The sequence below is a fragment of the Centroberyx affinis genome, unplaced genomic scaffold, assembly GCF_046629955.1.
Source record: "Centroberyx affinis isolate AG114_WGS23_722 - 3 ecotype Tasmania unplaced genomic scaffold, CSIRO-AGI_Caff_v1 ptg000210l_1, whole genome shotgun sequence".
Taxonomy (NCBI): Eukaryota; Metazoa; Chordata; class Actinopteri; order Beryciformes; family Berycidae; genus Centroberyx; species Centroberyx affinis.
The window spans coordinates 43,475-66,617 of NW_027278902.1; the positions used below are offsets into that span (position 1 = coordinate 43,475).

General features: G+C 42.5%; 4 protein-coding genes across 5 annotated transcripts; 3 read left to right on the forward strand and 1 right to left on the reverse strand.

The window, feature by feature from the left end:
• The first annotated feature begins 667 nt into the window (after nt 1–667).
• Nucleotides 668–2,862, forward strand: ppp1r27b (protein phosphatase 1, regulatory subunit 27b). Its single transcript, XM_071540283.1, has 3 exons — nt 668–975; nt 1,141–1,291; nt 1,769–2,862. The coding sequence occupies exons 1-3, from the start codon at nt 747–749 to the stop codon at nt 1,890–1,892; spliced, it is 504 nt and encodes a 167-aa protein (XP_071396384.1). The 5' UTR covers nt 668–746; the 3' UTR covers nt 1,893–2,862.
• A 276-nt stretch (nt 2,863–3,138) lies between these two features.
• anapc11 (APC11 anaphase promoting complex subunit 11 homolog (yeast)) lies at nt 3,139–4,499 on the reverse strand. The gene is made up of 3 exons (XM_071540296.1): nt 4,327–4,499; nt 4,013–4,132; nt 3,139–3,468 (listed from the first exon to the last, which is right to left on the reverse strand). Exons 2-3 carry the CDS (start codon nt 4,119–4,121, stop codon nt 3,323–3,325), a joined length of 255 nt encoding a protein of 84 aa, XP_071396397.1. The 5' UTR covers nt 4,122–4,132; nt 4,327–4,499; the 3' UTR covers nt 3,139–3,322.
• Nucleotides 4,500–5,364: 865 nt separating this feature from the next.
• LOC139661528 (THO complex subunit 4-like) lies at nt 5,365–8,699 on the forward strand. Of its 2 annotated transcripts, none has more exons than XM_071539988.1 (6): nt 5,365–5,695; nt 6,738–6,905; nt 7,005–7,152; nt 7,277–7,343; nt 7,934–8,105; nt 8,197–8,699. In XM_071539988.1, the coding sequence occupies exons 1-6, from the start codon at nt 5,480–5,482 to the stop codon at nt 8,209–8,211; spliced, it is 786 nt and encodes a 261-aa protein (XP_071396089.1). In that variant the 5' UTR covers nt 5,365–5,479; the 3' UTR covers nt 8,212–8,699. The 2 variants fall into 2 exon arrangements, with proteins under 2 accessions (XP_071396089.1, XP_071396096.1); XM_071539995.1 differs by having other exon boundaries at nt 7,937–8,105.
• An 814-nt stretch (nt 8,700–9,513) lies between these two features.
• Nucleotides 9,514–23,066, forward strand: LOC139661543 (rho GDP-dissociation inhibitor 1-like). Its single transcript, XM_071540006.1, has 6 exons — nt 9,514–9,582; nt 13,838–14,026; nt 15,354–15,437; nt 19,023–19,099; nt 20,110–20,173; nt 20,884–23,066. Exons 2-6 carry the CDS (start codon nt 13,840–13,842, stop codon nt 21,081–21,083), a joined length of 612 nt encoding a protein of 203 aa, XP_071396107.1. The 5' UTR covers nt 9,514–9,582; nt 13,838–13,839; the 3' UTR covers nt 21,084–23,066.
• The last annotated feature ends 77 nt before the right edge of the window (nt 23,067–23,143 follow it).

Consider the following 23,143-nt stretch of genomic DNA (forward strand, 5'->3'; position numbering starts at 1 on the left):
TGATGAAAACCATAAAGTCATTTGGAAATGACCATTACCCATCCTCACATCAGTGACATACATAGTACATGACTGAGGAGACTTCCAGACGGTTCACATTGTTTACGTCAGTGCTGTTTATTTTCAACAGCCTTAGACGAGTCATTTCACCTCTCCCTGCCCCTGCAGTTGGCACTGGCATCCTCTGACAATAAACCACTTTTATGCCTTGTGTTTACTAGAAGCTTCCTCACCCCCGCCCCCCTCCCACCTCCCAGCTGGTGGCATTTCACCACTAGCTGTAATGCATCTTGAGTGGGCAGCATCAGGGTACGGGGGGGTGAAAACAGAGGCAGAGGTTACTCGCTGTCATGGCTGGAGATATGAGCCGTATCCGGGGCCTGTGACAGGTCAGGGGGAGGGGCCTGACTAGAGGGCCACTCATTCTCCAATTCCTGCCACTGGATCTGTGAGGTGTCTGGTCCTAAAATAGCCCAGCAGAGAGTATATAGAGGTCTACGCGAAGGTCCCTGGCCTTCAGACGAGAAGCTCCACTCTTGATGCACACTGAACAGCAAGAGAAGCACAGAGGGAAACGCTGACTGATCTTTCTGAAGGGGACAGACTCAGCTCTCAGCTATTAATTTAAGAAAGTCTTCTGCTTTGAGTTTTAAGGGTTGAAGGAAGTTGAACTTATTGTAGGAAGATTGCTGGAATTGGCCAGTTTTTTTTTACCAAGTACAAAGTTAAGTCTAAATCTGACCAGGATGAAGTACTACCAGTGCCCCCAGACCATGGGAATTGAGGCTTTCTCCAAGGACTGTGGCATCCCAGTCCCAGTCACCTGCAACAACTCTGCCTCCCTGAAGCCAATCCGCAACGTCCACTTCCCCAATGACATCGTCTTCCAGGACTACGTGCGACAGGGCGAGCTGGAGAGGATCGGACGCTTCATGCGAGCCAGAAGAGTCAGTCTGGACACCATCTACCACTCAGGTGAGGCACGAGAAATCACTCAAGTAACTGATCTTCAGACTGGATGTGAAATGTTTGTGCAGTTAGAAATTCAGTTTCAACTGATTGGTTTATAGATCATCTCCATCAATGAAGCAGTGTTTCTGAGCAGTTACAAGATTGACCTAATGGTGTTTCTCATTGCAGGCATGGCTGCCATCCATGAGGCCGTCCTGTCTGGGAACCTGGAGTGTGTGAAGCTGCTGGTCCAGTATGGAGCAGACATCCACCAACTGGACGAGGAGGGATGGACTCCTCTCCACATGGCCTGCAGCGACGGCTTCCCAGACATTGCACGGTGAGCATCTAGTCTGTGTAATCATACTAACAAAACAGTTAAGTCACTGGACTGGTCAAAGCTCTACACATCTCACTCTAAAAGCTTGTAGAAAAGTTTTTGGGAAACCGAGGCATTGGTACTGACGATGCAGGTGCCATATCCCTGTAAATGTCTTTAGCTCAGCTGCTGATGACGCATCTGATTTCTCTCACATTGGAGTCGGTAGGAGGCAGCTCACACTACATGTTCACACGTTGACAGGCACTTACATGGCCAACACACCAACACACGCTCACACATTGGCTGGAAGCCCTTCTACGCCACAGAGGAAAGAGAAGCTGCGAGATCTGCTGCATTCTTGCACCTCGCTGACCTTCCTGACACCGAAGCATGGCAGAAACTCGCTTTATGTTGGCCAACGTGGCTCATTTCAGCACAAGCAGCAGCATTTGATCTCTCTTTTTACTTAACGAGGTTATATTCTGTTTCTTTCAGCTACCTCCTCTCCCTGGGCGCCGACCACGAGCTCGAGAACGAGTGTGGGGAGAAACCGGCCGACCTCATCGACCCCGAGAACAAGGAGCTGCTGGAGCTGTTTGGGCTGGCTAACGACAACTAAGTTCACCTGCCTTTTTTAAACCACAAACTCTACTGAAAGCTGCTTCCCAGTCGCCCTGGCTGCTCTACAGCAATGGACAAATCATTTCAACATCCTGAATTTCTGAACTGGACTGGAGGTCAGGGACTCAGCAGGAGGGCTGACAGAATCGGGCGGCTGCCTCCTGAGAGTGGAATGGACTTTTGCTGGTCAATCTCCAGTGCCACAGATTTCCTTTTCTTTGCTGGTGCAGCACATAAAGCTTTTGTACTTTTTTTTAATACTATTGTGAATTAAGAGAACCAGTTTTGTAGAGAGAGATTTTCAGTTGTGTATGTTTATTTTTGGCATGTCTGTGGGATTAGCAGGGCTTCTGAATGTTGTGAAACCTGAAACTGTTGTTGCTGCCAAATCATCTGCACCCTTGCATGCACACTGCCGTATACTACGGTTAGAAAAATTATAGACTTGTTTAATCTCCTGTTACCACACAGCAATTTTCTGTTTTCAGTTGATCAGATATAAGCCTAAAATGAGAATTTTGTAAAACCTTAGTTTTTGCTTCCTGCTCAGTTTAAGAGTGAGTTGACTGTATTTGAATGGCTTTGTTTGTATATCTCAAACACTTTTAATACTTATTTTTCTAAATAAAGTCTATAACAAAAATACCCTTCAGCTCGTCTACCATTTCCACACTTCCCTGCACAATGTGAAGCGAAAAACCTGTTGAAAAAACTGCACTGATTCACTTTCAATTGCCAATACTCAAAGTAGACAGACTGATCATTTGTCTGAAACAAATCTTTAGAAAGGCTACAGCATCAAATCAATGCTGGTTATTTGGACCAGTCGTCAATTTGGGCTATGTTCATAAGGTTTTAAAAGAGACAGGTAAGACATGAGGAAATTAAAGCAAGTGTTGGTTTCTGTAAAAAGCTGACATAAATGCCCGGGTGTGCATAGTTTCAATGGCCAAATGTGAAACCACATCTCCAAACCCCTTTCAGTTGAAATATCTGACCTAAGTGCCTCTTGAGGATTATTGCAGGATACACAATGCAATGTAGTTAATCCCATCAAGAGGGATTAAAGTCATAATGAATTTCAATAGCACATTTGAAGTCCAAGTCGTTTGCTTCATGACCTCTGAAATGGCAGTTTCTGGGGTAATCAACCAGACTGACGAAGCAAGACGTCGCCCACTTACAATGCAAAGCAGCAGCCATTCAGTACAATGATTTAGGATTTATTCACTCAATAACTGTGTCTGTCAACAGAATACAACCTCAACAACGATTAGCAAATGTCAGATCAGATGGAGGGGTACAAAAACATAAAAATATGGTTATATACAACTGATACAAAAATGCAAAAAACTGCAAGAATAGGCCACTGTAACTGCAGCCTCTCTGAGTCTCTGTAAGGCGCGTAGCAGCGCTGCCTCTCTAAGTTCATTCTTTGAACTTCCACTCCTGTCGGCACATGGGACACTGCTGCTGGACCTGCTGGGAATTCAGCCACTTGAGGATGCAGTGCATGTGGAAACAGTGGGAGCACTGACCCCAGACCAGCGGACAGTCATCCCCTGGAACCTTACCTGGAATGACAGTTTAACATTATAGCAAATAGCCACAGTATATCCAGGGTGTTATTGTGTTTGACAGCCGTTCCAAACCTTCATTTGTACAGCACATTTCAAAACAGTGAGTGGACAAAGTGCTTCACAAAATTAAAGCATAGAAAACAGAAAACAAGGGTACAACAGTATAAAACAAATAGATATAACCTTAAAACAATGTGCAGTGGAGCCACAAATAAAAGTATAACGACATACAAAAGTAAAAATATATTAAAAGTATAATAATTAAGTATAACAATATAATAACATCATTATAATACTGTAGGAGACACTGAGCATAGGTAAGACAATGACAGTGTTGTAAGTATCAGGTTGGACGAGGCCCAATACATGCTGAGTCCATCCAGTAGCCTGTACACATTATTCTACAAAATATACAGTAGATGCGTGGATTATAAGACACACTGTGCATATCTTTAAGCTCCCACCTATGCCCCTGTTAGTTTACAGGGTGGTGAGCTACACTGCAGAGACCACGGCCGGTTGGCTCGGGTTTACTCACAGTCGGGGCAGCAGCCATTGAAGGACATCCTGCAGATCCCACAGTTTTCATCATTGGCCACCCACAGCCAGGATGCCACTCCGTTCCACTGCTTCACTTTTACCTTCATTTCCCGTGTGCCTAATGTGATCAGAAAGGACACAACACTCCTAAATGACTCAAAGCAGCTAGCTGGATTGGCAAGCTAGTGATAACTGCTGACTTTCAGTGCGTGTTTGTAGTTACCTATTCAGAGAGATATTAGCCACTAACCGGTAACGTTAGCTAACTAAATGTCAGCAGCGTCTAACGACTCTCTGAAACGTTAACGTTACCTTTAGTGGGTTAGATATCCACCGCAAGATGAATTCTGTTTTTTCTTTGCAAACTGGAAATCATTTTCTGTTTAACTGTGTTGACGACATCTTCGCTAACGTTAAGTATTTAGGGGGGAAACACAAGAAAACACCGCCAACCTAACCAGCAGGTCAGAGCTTCTTCTTCTCCTTTTTACTTTATGGCAGACTGAGACACTTAAGCGTGTTGCTGCCCTCTGCGGGCCGATCAGAGGATTACACGCTATTCTTTTACTGCACTGCCATCTGCTGCATGTTTTGGGTGCTTATTTTGCCAATGTTAAATTATTGCACAAAGCACTTTGTAAACACTGTTTTATAAACGTACTATATAAACCAGAAGGAGGCAGAGGAGAAGAAGAAGAATGCGCTATCCGAAAATCGCCACTGTTTATAATGTATATGCATACAAAGTAGTTAGTGGCACTGTTATAGTAAAACCTTAAAGGAAAGGTAAATATTTATCAATTCCACAGCTTTCTTATTGATTGAGTATGAGGTAGTATTTGTATTTTATTCAATATCTTTATAAAATATTAGAAATTGTCATTTGTGAATATGAGCCATTGATATAATAATATTAATTAAATACATTTGTTTCTCCTTGCTTGTATTATATTCAAGACAATCAAAACCAACATTTTTACAACATAGGACAAAAAACCCATATAGTCAATATAGTCAACAATAAATTTACAAATGTCTAGAATTTCTTGAGCAGAATAAGGAAAATCACCACTCATACTAGTACTGATGTGTCACTTAGCAACCACTTTATTTAGCTGCTGTTCAAGAACTATATTGCTTGGCGGACGAATACAATATAATTACAATTGTATATATTGTAATAATTGTAATAATAATAATTACTTATCAAAAATAAAATGTTTGTTGACCATAACGTTTTCTTCACAACAGTGTGTTACGCCGCCAGCAGACAGTAGATGGCAGTGAGTTGACGCTCTCAAACGGAAGGTGTAGAGAAAGTTGGTTTCGTCACTTCCGTGTGCTATTTAAAGAACTTCCGCCGTCTGTCGATCGTCAATGGAGAGCTGAACAACTAGCCGTACTCAAGAAACGCTTAAGATTTTTTTTTACTTCGTTTTTAACGTTTAAAAGAATAAGTGCCGACATGGCCGATAAGATGAGCATGTCTTTGGACGACATCATTAAGATGAACAAGAAAGGAGGCGGAGGCGGCGGCGGCGGTCGCGGAAATCGAGGAGGCCGCGGCAGAGGCTCGTCGGGCCGCAGTGGAAACTCAGGCCGGGCCGGTGGATCAGGGCCTGTACGGAGCCGACAGAGTTTCAACCGCGACAGAAACAGCAGACCCGCGCCGTACACCAGGGTATGGAGGAGAAGCAGTTCAAAGGGAACGAAAATGGCAATGAAATGAATGTTACATAATACCGATACCATTGTGTCTCCTTATCAGTCGTGGTTGCATGATAACGGACCCGGGGGCTTTGTGCGCCTCAGGTCCCGGCGAAGAGTTGACGGTTAACCGCCATTTAAGACGTGGGTTGATTTTCGGCCGAGATGGCTGTAGTTGCAGATGTTCAGAGTGTGTGTTGGCTCGTGTTTTGAAGAGATTTGAAGAGTTGTCCTGCCTCGTGTGGATCGCCGTTTTGAAGAGGATCAGCTGCCGCCCGGCTTTCTGCTTTGTTTCAGAGCGGTTGAAGCCATGAAGCCTCTCGACCACCTCCATACCGGTCTAATCCACTCCCTCCGTCGAGTATCCATCTCCTCCCGTGATCCACAACATGTTGACAACAATCACCTGCCATTTTTAGCCATTTAGACAGTTATTTTATTATATACTGGACCTGGTGATGCATATAGCCGTAAACAAAATGGCGATTCTCAAAATGGGTGCAGGGCCAAAAATGATATTCCCTCACAGAATATTTTTGTTTTTTAAAGACTTCAACACGTCTCATCTACTCAAGTAAAATCGTACTGAACTTTATTAATGGCCGCCTCAGTGGAGCAGGATTTTTTTTGCATTAAAACAAGACCTTTTTTCCTTCATTGGCGAAAGGCAACTTTGTTTTCCCCCATTTTGATGGACTCTTCCTATGGAAAATGTGAATGCTGCTGCCCCTGCCGTGGAGCCCCAAGTCTGTTTTTCAGGGAGGAGTTACCATGGTGGTCAGACCTAAGTCTACTGGACTCATATTTGGTTCTTTTATCATCATTCTTCCTCAGTATCAAACTTTTAAATTAAACCTGTTGTGTAGCCTATGGACCAGACATGTTCAGTGCTTTAACTGAACAGGTGGTCAAGTAACACCCAAAAACCAGTCCACCCCATGCTACTTTTTGAATGACGGGACAAATGGAACCTGCAGCCAGCATCAGTGTTGTTTTCTTTGTGTTGCTCTTTGCAGCCCAGAGAGTTACCAGACAAATGGCAGCACGACATGTTTGATGAGGGCTTTGGAGGACGAACAGCAGGACGCACAGGAGGAAGTTCAGGAGCAGCAAAAGGCATAGAGATTGGGGGCAAGCTGCTGGTTTCCAACCTCGACTTTGCTGTCTCTGACGCTGATATCAAGGTAATTCACAGGCACCACACACCATTAATCCATTTTGCCATTTTGTTTCACGTGTTTTGAACTTTGTTGACATCTCCGCAATGCTCTGTTGTTCTCCAGGAGCTGTTTGCAGAGTTTGGACCTTTAAAGAAAGCAGCTGTACACTATGACCGGTCTGGTCGCAGTCAGGGAACAGCTGACGTCCACTTCGAAAAGAAGGCAGATGCGATGAAAGCCCTGAAGCAGTACGACAATGTCCCACTCGACGGTGAGCATTCGGTTTCTTTAAAAAGCACCATACCATCAGAGTGCTTCATCATGTCAGTTCTCTCTCTGTCTCTGTCTCTGTCTCAAAATAAAACACAAATCTAAATTATTTTCCCCCTTTTCAGGCCGCCCCATGAAAATCCAGCAAGTGACTTCAGAGGTCGACACACAGCGGAGACCGCCTGCACAAAGGTGAGTGAATCTCCTTGTGGAAAAGCAGTGTGGTAACCGGTTCATACACTCAACTTAAGATGAACGCATTGATCCATGTGGGTAAATTAGGCCAATACAGCAGCAAAAGTAATAGGATTCTGTTGGGAAAAGGAATATAAACACACCGAGAATATAAAAATGGCAATACAATGGATTATAAACAATTGCAAGGTTGTGTAGACTTATGGAACCATGAGGAACATGGGATGGTGGCACTCCAAAAATCCAGAACACAGCAAGACTTGGTCTCAGTTTACTTTTTTTTTTTTTGGCAAATTCCTTACAATTCAACATATCTAATCCTACCTGACATAGTGACTTAAAAAAGACACTGTTGGGTCTACAGAACATGATGAAAATAAATAAATGAATAAAATAAAAAGCAAAATTTAAGTGTAGACTTATGTTACTGACAATTTAAACATGTTGGGCTAAATGTGGGAAGTGTTGGAAAGAAATGGATTACTACAATTTTTGAATTTACACTTACAGATATATACTTACAGATGTTACGAACAGTCTCAATACATAGGTAGGAGTAGATGCCTGATGTTCTTTTGTTCTTGTAGCAGTTCAACCAGAGGCTTCGACAGGGACAGGATCGGGAGGCCCAAGTTTGGAAGGAGTGAAACGAGGCGAGGCGGAGGTGGCGGAGGTTTCAGGGGCCGAGGAAGAGGTGGAAACAGACCCCAGCTGTCTGCAGAGGAGCTGGACGCCCAGCTGGATGCTTACATTTCCAAGGTGTGTACACAGAGTTGCACATAATCAATTTCATGTGTGCTTTGGTCATTATGACAGATTATTGATGATATTGTCTCTCCTTAAATTTCAGATGGACACCAGTTAAAGGCACTCACAGGGATCTTCAGGCGTCCTATCATTCTTTTGTTTTCTTATTTTTTAAAACTGGTTGATCAAAACAATGGACACTTTATTACACTTGTTCTTTGAAGCCATTTTAATGTACGGACCTTTAAAATCTCATGATTTTAGTATTTTTCCAATACTTTTTGTACCTTATGTTTTTTTGTAGGACAGTTGTATGATTTGACAGTTTTTTGTTTGTTTTTTTTCTAGCTCACCAGCTCCCATGCTCTTTTCTCAATGTGCAAACAATTGCATTAAACCTACAATCTACTGTTTTGTCATTTTGTATCATGGAAACAATGACTAAATTAATCTTTACAAGACTGTTTTAATGCAAAGTGAATTGTGTGCAGAGTTAATGCACCTCTGTTCTGTTACTAGTTGCTGTACAGTTGATTTACAGAAGTGCAGTGCGTTGTTGGTATTTTCAAAGGCTTTTGCACATACCTGTATTAAATACATTATATTGTGTAATCTGGTGGTGTTATTCATTCAGTGCCTATATACTTCACTGTGGCAGTGTCTGGTATGTAAGATGAATGTTGGTCGTAAAACCAAATGCTGCAAATGGAGAACAGTGTTCTGCCAAAAGAATACTTATGTTTATTTCCACTTATTGTTTGGCACAGTAACCTTATGTCAGTGCTTCTACAAACCATCATTGCCATGGATATAATGGAAGGTAAACCTTTTTACTTTGTGACATAAGGTTTGACATCGTTTTTGCTTAGCCATGAATCTTATGTATCATGGTGAGAATAGACGTTATGCTTGAGGGAAAACGCACAAACATTCTTCTAAAAGTACAAGTGATACTTGTTTTTATTGGTTGTTTGCTGTATGATGATCACTGACTGGAGACCATAGTTTATCCACCTTTAATTTACCACTAGACTGATCATCGTGGGTGTCAATTGGGTGTGACACTCACCATTCCTTGGCTAAAGTGAGTTCAAGTTTGGTTTTGTAGTTATAATGGAGAGCATGAATGATGAAGCAAAAATTGTGCTATTGTCGCCTATAATCTAAATCACATTCCCTTTAAGATAATTTGGGGACCTGCGTCTACTAATTTATCATGGTAACTAAATAATATATTGTCCATAGGCATATCGATATAAACTGACACTAAAACAGAACCTGTGATGTTCAGGGCGGCGGCGCACGACACCAGCACCGTACGTACGCACGCATAGCATGCACGTCACCTGCATGCAGCGTGCGCGGCACCGTTCCCGGAAGCGTGCAGCGCGGGCGGCGCCGTCCCTTGTTCGCCATACTTGCACAGCGCAGAGCATCAGCAGCACTTATTGTAGCGGCACCTGAAATCACTACTGCATATACTGTAACGGTAAGCCTTGGTTGTTTCAAGAGCCGAAGAACGCCATTTCAGAATCAGCTTATTCGTTTTGAGTAGCTTTACATTCATGTCTTTCGTCACCTACTGTTAATTTGTCAAGCTGATGCTAGCTTGCAAGCTAGAGTTAGCTTGGCTGAATTGTTCTGAGCAAGCCAAGTAGCCCGTTGTTGGCTACGGCTGGTCTCAGTCCCACCCTGTGTAAAATTTACACGGTCGGTGCCAAGAAAAGCTAACCGGCCCCTTTGTTCAGATTAACCCCCAGTTAAACTACTGAGGTCTGTTAACTTCTAGGTGAATGCAGCTAACAGTGAGCTATCGTTACTCTCCTGTGTACAGAACTGAACCCTTTTCTGTAAAAAGCCAGTCTGTTTAATGGTAGCTGCGGTTAGCCTCTTAGCAACAATTCTGGCTTGAAAGACTTGTAGACATCTGACATAGTGCCAGTGGCATGTAGTAGTGGGCACAGACGGCTTATCATAATTTGTGTATTATTGCTTATTTGTTCAAAGGAAACATTGGTTTGTTTCACAGATTTCAAGTAGAACCGACCAAGAAAGTTGCTTATTCTGTGTTTGGTAACGCTTATTATTATCAGCAAACCAAAAAAATGCATATTTATCTACACCATCTAAACAAACAATATTATGTAGATGACTTCATCCACTGCTTTCCATATCATTCGGTAACAATTTACATTTGAATGCTGTAGCTAGTCAGTAGGGGTTAGTAAAGACGGTATAAACTGCACAGTAGTGCTGTAACCCTGCAGTCTGTTATTTGCTTCAAATTGAGATTGATGACCCTGACAGAGGAATTCAATTTCAACATAGCGATAAGACTTGGGTTTACTCTTCCTCTGTAAATCTGAATTTGAAGTTTCTAGCTTCCTGTCTTGTTCATGGATCAGTTTGCTTGTTGAAGGCTTCATCACCCTCTGTAGTTGGGTGGGGTGATCCTCTCAAACTTCAGCCCATTGCATTCTTGAGATTTCATAATGGCCTTGCATTGATGTTTGGCAGAGACAGAGCACAGAATGAGAATGCTGATATTCATTTGGCAAACCCTCAGTCAAATCCTGCCTTTTTGAACTAGTCTGGATTTTTAAAATAAAGCACAACCTTTGTAGGCTATATGATCAAGAACAAAGGGGGAAACATATCTCCCATTAGAAATTGACTAGTCGTGTGTCAACAACTGAAAAATCACAACAAGCATGACTGGTAAAACCCAACATCTTGCTCCTGCAGGCCTAGCTACAATACAGGGATAAAGGAAGTCCTTTCCCTAAAGAGAAAGGAAGAGGAACCTCTAATGTTTAGCCACAGTGCCAGATTGGATTTAATGCCAGTAGTTACATAATGTGTTCACTCTGAAGCCCCCCCACCTCTCCTGCAGCCTTGATCTAAATTTTATCTCTTGTGGACTATCAAATTTAGTAATCTAAAACAGTCGAACACATTTTGGGATCAAAGGAATGTTAAATAAAATGAGTCTAGACCCCATTCCCTCAATGCTGTGTCTATGTATTCAATTGCAGAAAAGTTGAATGATGATATTTGAAGTAGCACTCTTATTTCCCCAAGGTACCAGGGACTCGTTAATGAAAAACCCTCTTTGAATTCCTAGTAGGAAATTGTATCTATACCATTTGTGCCCTCTTAGATTATGATAAGTAGGTTTTGATATATCACAGAAAATCTTTGTAAAAGACTGACTTTAAATTTATGCGTAAAACCGTTTTACAAATGAGACCCCAGCGCTCGCTCTGAAGTCACCAGTCATTAATTAATTCAGATGCCAGAATTTATTTTCTAAGATGGAGTGTGTGTGTGATGGTGGAGCAGTCAAAAAAAAAAAACTAAGCCTGAGCAGATCTGCGGCCCCATGCTCAGGCACGTTTACGACTGCAGACCCGAGTTCCTCCTTGAAGCTCACAGACATTCCACTGACGGCTGCTAGTTGGGGCAGGTCAGGGGAGAGACTCAGGGAAGAAGTATGCATAAGAAAAAACCCTTACCTCAAGCTAGATGGAGGAGCCCGTTCTCTGTGGCAGGGCGGCGTGATTACTGCTGAAATTGTCATATTGATTATTTTTCCAGACATTGTGATCATGATCGTTTATCCCGATTATTCGTGTTAATGACCTGAAGACCACTTTTTGCATCTTATGTCAACATCTTGACTATTTTCAACTACAGCGGACATTCAAAATGAAATGTTTTAGTATTGCGAAATCTGCAATGCTCTATAATTATTAAATGTGGGAACTACATTTGGGAACCCTTATCTTTAGTGCCCTAAAACAGTCTTATCATCTGTACTATTCTGGTTCAGGGTGGCTGCTTAAGGCATTCAAACCCCTCAATGGCCGTTGTTGTTACTTATGTAAACTCAAGCCTAATCAAGGGCAGAGAAAGACTCAGTGTGGACTAAGGGGAAATTAGATTTTATAATTATGTGTAGTTTATTGTACTTTGTGGATTCTTGGTTCATCTGCTAGTCTCACACAGGTCCTTTCCAAGTTATACAGTGCCATTTGTTCAGGCCAACTGAATAGCTGCCCATTTGGTACACTACAGTGAACTACAGTGAAGGATTAGCTTCATAACAAGTAGACTCATTGCAAATGTCCTAAGAAAGTCTACGCCATTAATTCACTCTGCTGTTTTTTTACCCCATTACAGCAAATTAATGTTGTACACAGAGCCACCTTTTAGGTTTCTCTTGGATTAGCAGGGATAAACATGCTTTGTTTTTTTGTTTTTTTAATTCTTTGCATTATGAAAATGGCTAAACTTGGTGCATAAAGCCAGATTATCAACATCAATTCAATGCAGAAGAATTTAGCTTTTAGCTGTGGACAAAAATCATAATGATTCAAATTTCTGTAGCGTATCAGTGTCTTAACATGGGATTCAGGGCCTGTTAGGCCAGTCTGAAGTACTGCGGGTGGTATGGCCTTAATGGGAATGTCAAGTCTTTTGGCATAAACAAAGCCTTTCCTGCTTTTGTTAAGTCGTCTTGTTTCAGGAGAGACATTTTTTTCCAACACAAACCCCCCTGGAAGGGGATGACTCTACTAAAGAGATATACAGAAGGAACAAACAAGGTTATTTGCAGTCAAACAAAACTAAAACCCATCAGTTCAACATTAAGTTAGTCACTAGCCTATATCACTTGTTGATATTTTTTCCTCCTGACTCCTCATTTCCTGGATGGCATGACTTCCTTATCTAGAAGTGAATTTGATTCCAAGTAATCTTTTGCTTCTGCTCCAGTTTTTTTCTTAACAAAATGGCATCTATCACCCTGAAAATCATTCAGGTATGCAGTTGAACAAAGAACAGAGAAAAATGTATTGTATTACCTCAGCTTCAAAGCCATTCGTTAAACATTGGTGTGAGCGTGTTTTCAGAAGTCAAGCAGAAGCCCCTCTACAGAGTAATGGCTCTGAGGGTCTTGACTGTTTGATCGATCCATTTTTTTCCCTTTCTTTTTTGAAAGCATCCCCCTCTAGGCTAATTTCCTGTGCCAAAGAAACATAGTGTTTGCTCCTCTGACCTCAATAACGTCTGGGCCTGTGAACGGCCACGCCCCCGCAGGGAGCGGCATTGTGTCACGTGACACATGACCTCATTCGTGGCTCCCAGAGTCCTAAGCGGTAGTGATGCTATTTCAGAGAAGTGTGCTCAGATGATATCACGCAGCAGCCAGTTAGGTCATCAGCAGCCTTATAAGAAGACAAGGAGACCTGCTGCTGCCACCTTATCAACACTAGGACCTCACAGTTGTACAGACCAGAGCGGCTAAATCGAGATACCTGGCTACAGCTCCAACAGTCTGGACACGTTACATCAGCGTTCCTCACTGGCTTTAGGGTGGTGGTCATCTATTTGGCGTTTTACGACCTCTTCCCCAAGAGGCAAGTGCATATTAGAAACACAGGAAGAATTGAATGCGGTGCTTTTGAAAATCCTTGTTTTCTTTCTACTTGTTTTTTCTCTTCATTCATTTGACTCCGTTCCGCAGTTTGTTATGCCGTATTTTAAAGACGTAAGGCCAGAGAAGAGAGGATCGGTTTAATATGATATGATTCCAGGCATAACCTTAAAATGCCATACATCTCTTTTCTCTCCCTTCATTTCTACCTCCACCTTGCCCGCTCTCTCTTTCTTCCTCTCATGCTGTTTCTCCCTCTTTTTTTTTTTTTTTTCCCTCCCCTTGCTCTCGCTCTCTTCTCCTCCAGACATGGCTGAGGACGACGTGACTCCAGAGCAGCTAGCAGCCATCGCCGCAGAAAACGAGGAGAGCGAGACGGTGGACTACAAGCCACCAGCTCAAAAGACCCTGCAAGAGATCCACGATCTGGACAAGGATGATGAGAGCCTACGCAAGTACAAAGAAGCCCTGCTTGGCGCTGGCGCTGCTGAAGTTGGTAATGCAATGTTTGTGTGTGTGTGAGAGAGAGAGAGAGAGCGGGAGAAAAGAAAGACAGTTTGACAGACAGAAAATTGGAGGTGGTGAAATAGATGGTTGTCTCGCTTTGAGTAGCATAGCTGCATAAATCCTAAATCCACTAGCAGCTTTCAGCTTGCTCCTAGCCCAAAGTCTCATGCAAAGAAAGCAAACTCAGGAAAAAACTGCAGTGTTGACAGGTAAGGGGCAGGTAATGACTTTTTTGTGACAGAACGTCCCAGCTGTGCTAATGAGTTGGAAAGCTACCTGTACCAGCGATAAGAGTAGCACAGCCTAGGTATCAGTTGCAATGAAAGTGATGTAAGTAGCGTGATGAATAAATTAATGAGACTGCCTGTGAGGTAATGGGAGGCTTGCTTGTGTCACAGCATTTGTATTTTGACAAAGTTACACTTACAGAGGAGCTGGAAAAAAGGGGAAAGAGGGGAAAAGTCTGGTGTATTATTCCACCGACATGCTGTCAGTGACGTCTAAGACGTAATTTATTTTCAACTGAGATTGAGCTTGACATCGGGCTAGGCCACAACATTAGCTGTAAGAGCTACAATGCCTTTGTGGTGACTCGGGTCCAAATATTTTCTTGTTGAATGCCTGATAATCAATATGCTCTTCTCCAGCTGAGGGAAAAGGCTAGTTCCTTGATTCTGAGAATAAACTAGTGTCTAATTAATGCAGAGGCTGTCCCAACTACAGAAGAGCTGTCCTGATTTCAGCTCTCCTGAGGCCATGCAGTTGGACAGCTGCTTGCTACAGATTAGACATGATGTGCAGTCCTCTTGTAAATGCTTGCTGTCAATATGTGTCTGCACCGATGTCGCCACAACAAATTCCTGTGCATTTATTGCACTTGAAGGCATTGTTTTGTGTTTTATTTGCCATCCGCACACTATGATAAGCTGTTATGATTTCTCTGACAAATAGGAATGCACAAAAAATGATGGATAATATAATTGGTGTGAACTGGATGCGACTTTATCACAATTTGGGGATCCTTCAAAGGCCTGCAATGTGTGGAAAATGATGCAAAGTATTGAAAAACACACAAAAAATTATGATTGTTTGGAATAAGTCTGGAAATTTACCACCGTACTGCAAATTGCTTTCCCCTGAGAGAGACTCTGTTCAGCACTGTCTGTAATAATATTAGCCCACAGTCAACGGTGGTTCAACAATGAGCAGCAAATCTGCAATGAGATTGAGATCTTGGAAAGTATGGAGCTGAAAATGTATAAGAACCTGTGTTGGACATCCATACTGACTACTCTGTTCCTCTGATTCTGTCCCAGATCCCAATATTCCCAATGTCCAGGTGACCCGGCTGACTCTGGTCTGTGAAAGTGCCCCAATCCCCCTGACTTTGGACCTGCAAGGTGAGTCCCTCTTTGGGCCAGTTCGCCCTGCTGAGACAGGCGGAGATGTGCTGACCTGAATATACGCCGTCTGTAGTTGGCAGAACTTTGATAGAGGCCAGCACAGCGGCATCTAGGCTTACATTGTAAATTAAGAAGTAAGTATGCAGACAGACTAATGGAAGTCATATTATATGCACACTGACAGATCCAAATGTTCATAGTTGAGTTGAGACCCCAGTAGGCCTTGGCCGATATCGCAATATTTCACGAAATGTCACGATATTTTCCACAGTATCAAATATCCCCACCCCACCCAGCCCAGGCACCATGTGTTGCTTAGATCACAAGTGTGCAACCATGTAAACTTATAAACCTATAATCTACTAGTGATAGTAAAAAACAAATATAATCATAGTTGTGATGAAAAAATTGTCATTTTATTTCAAGTGGTCAGCCCATTTTCCTGGAAATGGCAGGAATGAGCAAATTACACCAAATGGCCTTTGTTTTTGTTTGAATAGTAAGATCAAATTTCTAGGCTATTAACAAGAATAAGAATTATTATTATTATTATTATTATTATTATTATTATTATTATTAATAGCCTGGAAATTTGATGTGACTTAGAAGAAATAAATATTGTATAAATATGTATATATATATTGTGTACAAATATTGTATATCGCGATATTATTGCGGGACAGCATCGCGATATTAAGTTCTGGACATCACCCAAGCCCAGACCCCAGGCAACGTCAAAGAACCAAAATCCACAGTACCTTTTTCCCACCAGATTCTGTTCACATCATTTCAACACAGAAATGCTTTCTCTGATATTTTTCTCCTCATTATACCCTCTGTTTCAGAAAGCTAGTAACTATATTTGGCCCAGTCAAATATAGCATCACTGTTGACCCAATACTGGCTTTGCTTATTTTGATGTAGATCCAACACTACTTGCAAATCCTTTCGTGGAGGTTTGTATCTGTGCTGAGCGTGCTGTAACAATATTGAGTGATTGATTGCCACCACAGAGGTATATAAGAGGTATATACACTTTAATTCCTCTTTTTGTACCAGTTGCTGTTAAAAATATATATGTATGATGTTCCCAGTGATGGAATCATGGTTAAGACTTCTGACTATGGACCTGCTTATCTCTCAGCTGGCCTAGATTTGAATCCAGCCAGAACCCTCTCTCCTGAGTCTCCCTTCCTCTGCATCCCTCTCAGTTTCAGTGGAAAAAAAATACTAATAAGGGTGGACTGCCCACACTGTAAAGTAATATAAGAACAATTCTCTTATGGTACTTCAGGGCAATCATCAGTCTCTGTTTGTTCTGTTTGATTTCGGTCACTTAAGACACTAGGGATCGATGGATTATGGCTTTTTGAAGGCCAATGCCAATAATTTTAGACTTAAGTCGCCGATATCTGATATTTTGTTCAATATTTTGTTCAATATCCTTAAATACGACCATTTTCATGCCAACAATTTACAAGCATTCACTGTTTCCCCTTGTAGTTTATTCTTATCAAGGTGGAAAAGCTTCTGAAAACAACATTTAGACCATCATAGGACACTAAAACTCTCCACTGAAACCCAGACTAATGAAATTCTTTTAGGGTTAGTAGCTTCTTTTTAAAAGCAGGATGACTCACCACACTTATTCAGTAGTGGGGGAAACTCTGGGATTAGACCTTTTGAATAAAGAATTCATTTACAAAAAAACATTATTGAAAATTAAATAAAATGTGTCAATAAATAAATTCATTTCAGGTTTACAGACTTTTTATGTAACTGGTCAGGGAGGAACCTCCATCAGTCGGCAGTGGACGATGCTGACTGCCCAATATCGGCCAGATATTGACAAATCGATGTGTCAGTCTAAAACTGAATGACGCACCTGTTTTGCCATACAGCCAATACTCCCTGAAAGTTATGAAGGTTCACCAAATGACTGAATTAGTTGAAGTTGAACTTTTAATGCAAAACAGCTGTCTATATAAAACAGCAATTGTATCCCCACATATTTTCTGAAACTCACACATAGAATGAAAACCATTGACATCAGATCTTTTTTTGTTTGTGTTGTTTTTTGGGTCGAAATGCATCTGTAAGGAGAATGTGAAGCAACAGTAAAAGCCGGTCTGAGGGTGAGTCAGACAAACCCTGCTTAGTCAGTGAGGCAGATCAGTTCCAGTAAAGGAATCAATGCAGCTATAACAAGCCCCCCCCCCCACCCCACCCCACCCCACCCCACCCCTCTCATATTGGATTATTGTGGCCATGAAGCCCCAACACTAGTTTGAGAATAGGACCCCAAGGAACAGTAGGGCACATGGTCAGCCCAGCAGAAACATGCTGGAAGCTAATGCTCTAATCAGACGCCTGTTTATAAAGGCCTGGGAACTATTTCACGGCGTCTCGCTGTGTTGTACAGGGTGATAGAATTGGAGGAGTGATGTAAATATGATAGTTGGAAACAAACAAGGAGGCAATTATCTAGTGTCTGTCTGTGTGTGCATGTGGCAGCATTGCGTGTAGTGTTAATTAATCCTGTGTATGAGTACGTGGTCTTAATTAAGCCTCCCAGCAAGGCGCGGTCACTGCTGAGCGATGTGATAATGGCCCCCAACGGTGATGGCAGGCTTTCCTGTTCCCCATGGCTGACACTACCCAAGGTCTAACAAAGCACTTTTACTCGGGCACTTCATATAGACGGCCCAAAGTGAGACACTGGAGCACTCGTTCAAGTCCGCACGTTTATTCCAGGGGTTGGTTAGACACTTAGTCGAAATGTCAGTCACCTTCCTGGAATAAACGTGCAGACTTGACCAAGTGCTCTAGTGTGTTACTTTGGGTCGTCTATATGAAGTGCCAGGGTAAAATAGCTTTGTTTAACTATTGTCCTCTGCTGTCGAGCGTCAAATCCCTCCCAAAACTTGGTTGCAGCATGTTGGACATATATTTGGTACTCTTAATACACCAGGTCTTTCTCAGTGTGTCTTTTTTGTGTCCTCTGTGATGCATTTGAAGTAATATGTGGCGGCCAAAGTACTATTCCAGAAACATTTGCCGACAGAGGATGCATTGGATGGTGACTTGCCCCATGAGAACGAATGGGAAGCCCCAAGATTCATTGCAAGGAGGACGCATCCAAAAAAACGCTACAGTCTATAGTACATAGCCAGTGGAAACACCTGGGAAAATGAACACCCGTGTGTCTTTAATTGATGGTGCGATGTCAAGCACATCTCAAACTGTAAAGACATATCTCTGTGCTCGCTTTTTTGAGACGTTTATTCTCTCCAAGACGACTTGGGAAGAACGTTCTCCAGAAGGAAACGAGTATTGACTCGGCATCCTTGTATTTGGTAATCCTAATGATAGCACCGCTCTGACACAGATAGCACTGTCTGCAACCCTGAAACTAGTAATACAGTGCGTGTGTGTGTGTGTGGGTGTGTGTGTGTGGGTGTGTGTGTGTGTGGGTGCGTGTGGGTGCGTGCGTGCGTGTGTGTGCGTGTGAGTAAGAAGACTGTGAATGAGCTGAATAGTGATAATCTATGTGATTTGTTCTCTTTTTGTGGTTTCTAACAGGAGACCTGGAGAGCTTTAAGAAGGAGTCCTTTATCCTGAAGGAGGGAGTTGAGTACAAAATAAAGATCAGCTTTAAGGTGAGAGTGGCTCACAGCTCTGTGCATGGAAGAAGTTGTCCTATCCGCCTGAAATAATCTACATAAAAGAAAATCATTGTTTCCATGGAATAGGAGTGAATCTGTTCTTGCTGTTGGGTGCGGTAATGAAAAGGCTGTTGTTCCAACGTGTTCATCAGTCACAGACAATCCCAGAAAACTATATTTAAAAAATAAACTTTGCATACTTTTCTATAGCCCCTTTCACACATGCAGCTTCACCCAGAAGTCTTCTGGAAATTTCCCGCTTCGGGGTCATGTGTGAACGAGACAGTCGAGTCAGAACGAGAGTCAATATTCCAGAGAAGTTGATCCGGCAACTTCCCCCTTCAAATTCCTGGATTTCACTAGTAAAATTGAAATGAAAGTGTGAACAAAAGCTGTAAGATACAGATAGTACTTTCAGGGCATTTTGGTCCTTTTCAGTGGCAGTTTTATTGAACAATGAAATAATACCTTTGCATTGCATATTGGTAAATAAACATTTTTCGATTTTACGTTTACTTACTTATTTTACTTTCTGTCCCCACCCAGTCCATCTTCCACCCCTTGATTGTTGAGTGTTTTTTTTTTTTTTTTTACAAGATAGTTTTTTTATGTGGGTATTTTCTTCTTCTACTGGCTGCGTGGCGCCAATATTTTCTCCTGCTTCAGGCTGCGTACTCGGTTGTTTTCTGAATAAAAACGGCTTCATTTTTCTCACCCAGAATGCACTGGAAGGAATCCCCCAGTAATAAGCTCCCATGAATCCCCTATGGTGGCTCACAGGGAACATTAGTCATTTTCACGCATGAATATTTGACAGCTCAATAAAAAAAAAAGAATGAAATGCAAAACAGAGTACTCCTAATTGTCGGGGGCATTATTTGCAACCTCATTTCCCGCATTTTATGTACTTTAAAGGACATTTTTGCAGCAACCCCCCCATAAATTTATGACTGGTGCTCACCCAAAAATAGCAAATGTCTATAACAATGTTTGTGTTTCCTCAGGTAAACAGGGAGATTGTTTCGGGACTGAAATATGTGCAGCAGACGTTCAGGAAAGGAGTGAGGAGTGAGTGAACAATTTGTACTCTGTAGCCTTGTCTGGGCTTTTGTCCAGTTGTGATGATGATGCACAAACACTGTCAGTTCTTACTTGGAACACTCTTATGATTTCACATCAAATGATTATCTTTGTTCCCAGATAGGTTTCCTACTTAGGAAAGATCTTGCTGCCAAAAAGTGGTGCAATGTAACAGGAGTATCAATTGACCATGTGCAAATAGTTGATATGGCAAGACTTTTTCATACCATCCTGTCAGGCAAAGTGTCCAAACCCGCCTGGTTTATCAGTTTAGTTTCTTTGCAACACTGATGAAACATACCAGTGAAGTAAAAAATAATAATGAAAACACAGAAAAAAGAGATGACAAATGACTAATCTGTGCAGGAGAGATAAAAAAAAAAAAAAAAGCTCAAGGGGTTTATAAAAATATCCTGCCTCCAACAAAAGACAGAAACCACAAATATAAAAAAGACAATGCAGCAAACAAACAATGCAACTGGATTCGATAACAGAATTACCAGAGAACACAAGGTGCAAAACAGAGCAAAGATTAAAAATTATTGAAAAAATGTAACACTATTAAAACATCACACATACATGATATCTTATTGAAAATGCATGTCGATCTAGATGTATACATAGAAGTAAGGATATATATACAAAATCACCCATCCTGTCTCAGTCTGACCACAGTTTGTTTTCTTCGTTGGTGACAGTTGACAAATCGGACTACATGGTCGGCAGCTACGGGCCCCGGCAGGCCGATTACGACTTCCTGACCTCGCTGGAGGAGGCTCCCAAGGGCATGCTGACCCGCGGCACCTACAACATCAAGTCCAAGTTTACTGACGACGACAAGCACGACCACCTCTCCTGGGAGTGGAACCTCAACATCAAGAAAGACTGGAAAGACTAAAAAAAGAGGCCTTTGAGGGGGTGGGGGGAGGGAGGGAAACGACGCCCCCCGCGGCCGACCATCCCCCCCCACGCTCCTCCTCCTCCTCACCCGCCCCCCCCCATACCCCCCGCCCCGTGTCCACCATTTCAGCCTTGTTTGTTTTTATTTGTTTGTGCATTCCATCCTCATGCCTTAGTTCCCACCTGGCTGTCTTACATCCCGGCCTCCTTCCCACTTCTCCGTCGGCATCAGTAGCAGCAGCAGCAGTAGCAGCAGTTCCCCTGTCCGTCCATCACCTCCCTTCCTAACATTTCACCGGTTGCACAAGAGCCGCCTCCGTTCACTGTCACACACCTTGCCAACCCCCCAACCTGTGCTATGTAGCACCTTACTTCCACACACCCCGACCCTCCTCTTTTTGGTTGTTTTTCATGGTTTTTTGCTGCTTGAAGAGATTAACCCCGCCTTCCACCTCTCCAAAATGGTGTCTTCCTCTCTCAGTAAGAAGTACATGTGGAAAAGCAACTGTACAATCAACTTTTGTTTGCCTTTTTTTATATAATTGTATTAATGGTTGTGTAATGTGACTGTATTCACATCACTGTTAATATTAATCAGCTTTTGTGGTCATTGCAGACCCCACCGCGTCCATCTTGCCCCCTTCCCCCTCCCCCGTTGCCATAGCATTCCTTTGCTTGCCTACTTGCTTGCTGTCTTTTGATATAATTACCGATACCTGCCTTGTGAAACACTAATTCAGAGCTGCTCTATGGCGCCTCCCTCCCCTCCTTAAATGTATTCACCCACTCCTCTCCAAACGGGGATTGGGGCCAAAGTGAACAAGGGAGTGAAAAATGTAACGGTGACAAAAGCAGGGGTGCGATCCCCCCCTGGCTGCCTTATGTATTGAATGAGGGGGAAAAAATAGTTTTATTCCCCAATATTTAGCTTATCCTAATTCAGCTGCTGGGGGAAAAGGAGGAGCTCTACTGAATTTGCATGCCTTGTGTGTACGAAGCAGTGCTTGCTATCAGGTAGTCTGTATATCAAGGGCTTTACTCTTACTCCAACCAATAACCATCTGTAGCCCTTATTGTAGTGGAGGCTGTTTATACAGGTTACTCACATGCTGCTGTGCACACATCCATCGCCCCCAAAATAAACACCTCTTGGACAATGATTTGAATGTTAAGAATTGGACTGACCAGAAATACCAGTGGTTCTTTGCCCAAACCCAGCAAGCCACTTAAATCAGTATTAAAAAAAAACAAAAAAATCTTGCCACTCTTGTTCCTTTTTAGCCATGAGGCCTTATCGCTCACCATGGTCGCGTGGGGGAAAAAAAAAACAGCTATGTATATGACGAATTTTGTTTTTTCCTTTGCCTTAATGTACATCGTTCCCCATGTCAGATTCCCTTACAACCCCCCCACCCCCCACCCCCCCAACGCACTCAGATCGCTTTGCAACTCCTAGACTGCAGCCAGTCAGGACATGACAGGTGTTGAGTAGAGGAGGCAGAGCCAGGCACCGTCTGCTGCTGGAGACCCTGGTGGTGCCTGGGCTCACCGGGAAACAGCTGGGAGCGCAGAGAGAGTTAGACAGCCGTGGTCGCCGCCTCTGACCGGGCCTTCGCCTTTAACCCAACGAGTCTCCCGAAAACAGAAAAAAACGTCAATGAATGGTCAAGTTTGCGTAGATTGGGTGACGTTACCAGAAATGCATGCTCATTACTGTATATGAAATAGGATTTTAAAATGCAATTGACCAGGAAAATAAAAATTCAAATCAACTTGTACTGTACCAGAACATATGGATGTAAAACATGTTTGTTTGTTTTTTTTTCTGAAAATTATGTAGTCCTGCTCCATACATTCCTTCACATTGTACAGTTTCTATGAAAACGCTGGCATGCTGGTGGGGTTGTATATTCGATCATCATTTGTGATTGCTCTTCTCGGTCAATAAAGATTTTGCTCAACTTGGCCTGTAACATCGTAACCTTTTGCAAACAAGTCATTTTTTTCACCTAGGACTGGCCATCAAAAACATACCACTGATCTTAAAGCACACTAAGG

What these genes read in the sequence shown, in the direction of transcription:
- ppp1r27b (XM_071540283.1), top strand. Translation starts at nt 747, where the DNA reads ATGAAGTACTACCAGTGCCCCCAGACCATGGGAATTGAGGCTTTCTCC. An exon ending in GGACACCATCTACCACTCAG is followed by an intron (nt 976 to 1,140) that starts GTGAGGCACGAG and finishes TTCTCATTGCAG; the next exon opens with GCATGGCTGCCATCCATGAG. An exon ending in GGCTTCCCAGACATTGCACG is followed by an intron (nt 1,292 to 1,768) that starts GTGAGCATCTAG and finishes TGTTTCTTTCAG; the next exon opens with CTACCTCCTCTCCCTGGGCG.
- anapc11 (XM_071540296.1), bottom strand. Translation starts at nt 4,121, where the DNA reads ATGAAGGTAAAAGTGAAGCAGTGGAACGGAGTGGCATCCTGGCTGTGG. An exon ending in CAATGGCTGCTGCCCCGACT is followed by an intron (nt 3,469 to 4,012) that starts GTGAGTAAACCC and finishes CTGTCATTCCAG; the next exon opens with GTAAGGTTCCAGGGGATGAC.
- LOC139661528 (XM_071539988.1), top strand. Translation starts at nt 5,480, where the DNA reads ATGGCCGATAAGATGAGCATGTCTTTGGACGACATCATTAAGATGAAC. An exon ending in GACCCGCGCCGTACACCAGG is followed by an intron (nt 5,696 to 6,737) that starts GTATGGAGGAGA and finishes TGCTCTTTGCAG; the next exon opens with CCCAGAGAGTTACCAGACAA. An exon ending in CGGAGACCGCCTGCACAAAG is followed by an intron (nt 7,344 to 7,933) that starts GTGAGTGAATCT and finishes TTGTTCTTGTAG; the next exon opens with CAGTTCAACCAGAGGCTTCG.
- LOC139661543 (XM_071540006.1), top strand. Translation starts at nt 13,840, where the DNA reads ATGGCTGAGGACGACGTGACTCCAGAGCAGCTAGCAGCCATCGCCGCA. An exon ending in AAATAAAGATCAGCTTTAAG is followed by an intron (nt 19,100 to 20,109) that starts GTGAGAGTGGCT and finishes GTGTTTCCTCAG; the next exon opens with GTAAACAGGGAGATTGTTTC. An exon ending in GTTCAGGAAAGGAGTGAGGA is followed by an intron (nt 20,174 to 20,883) that starts GTGAGTGAACAA and finishes CGTTGGTGACAG; the next exon opens with TTGACAAATCGGACTACATG.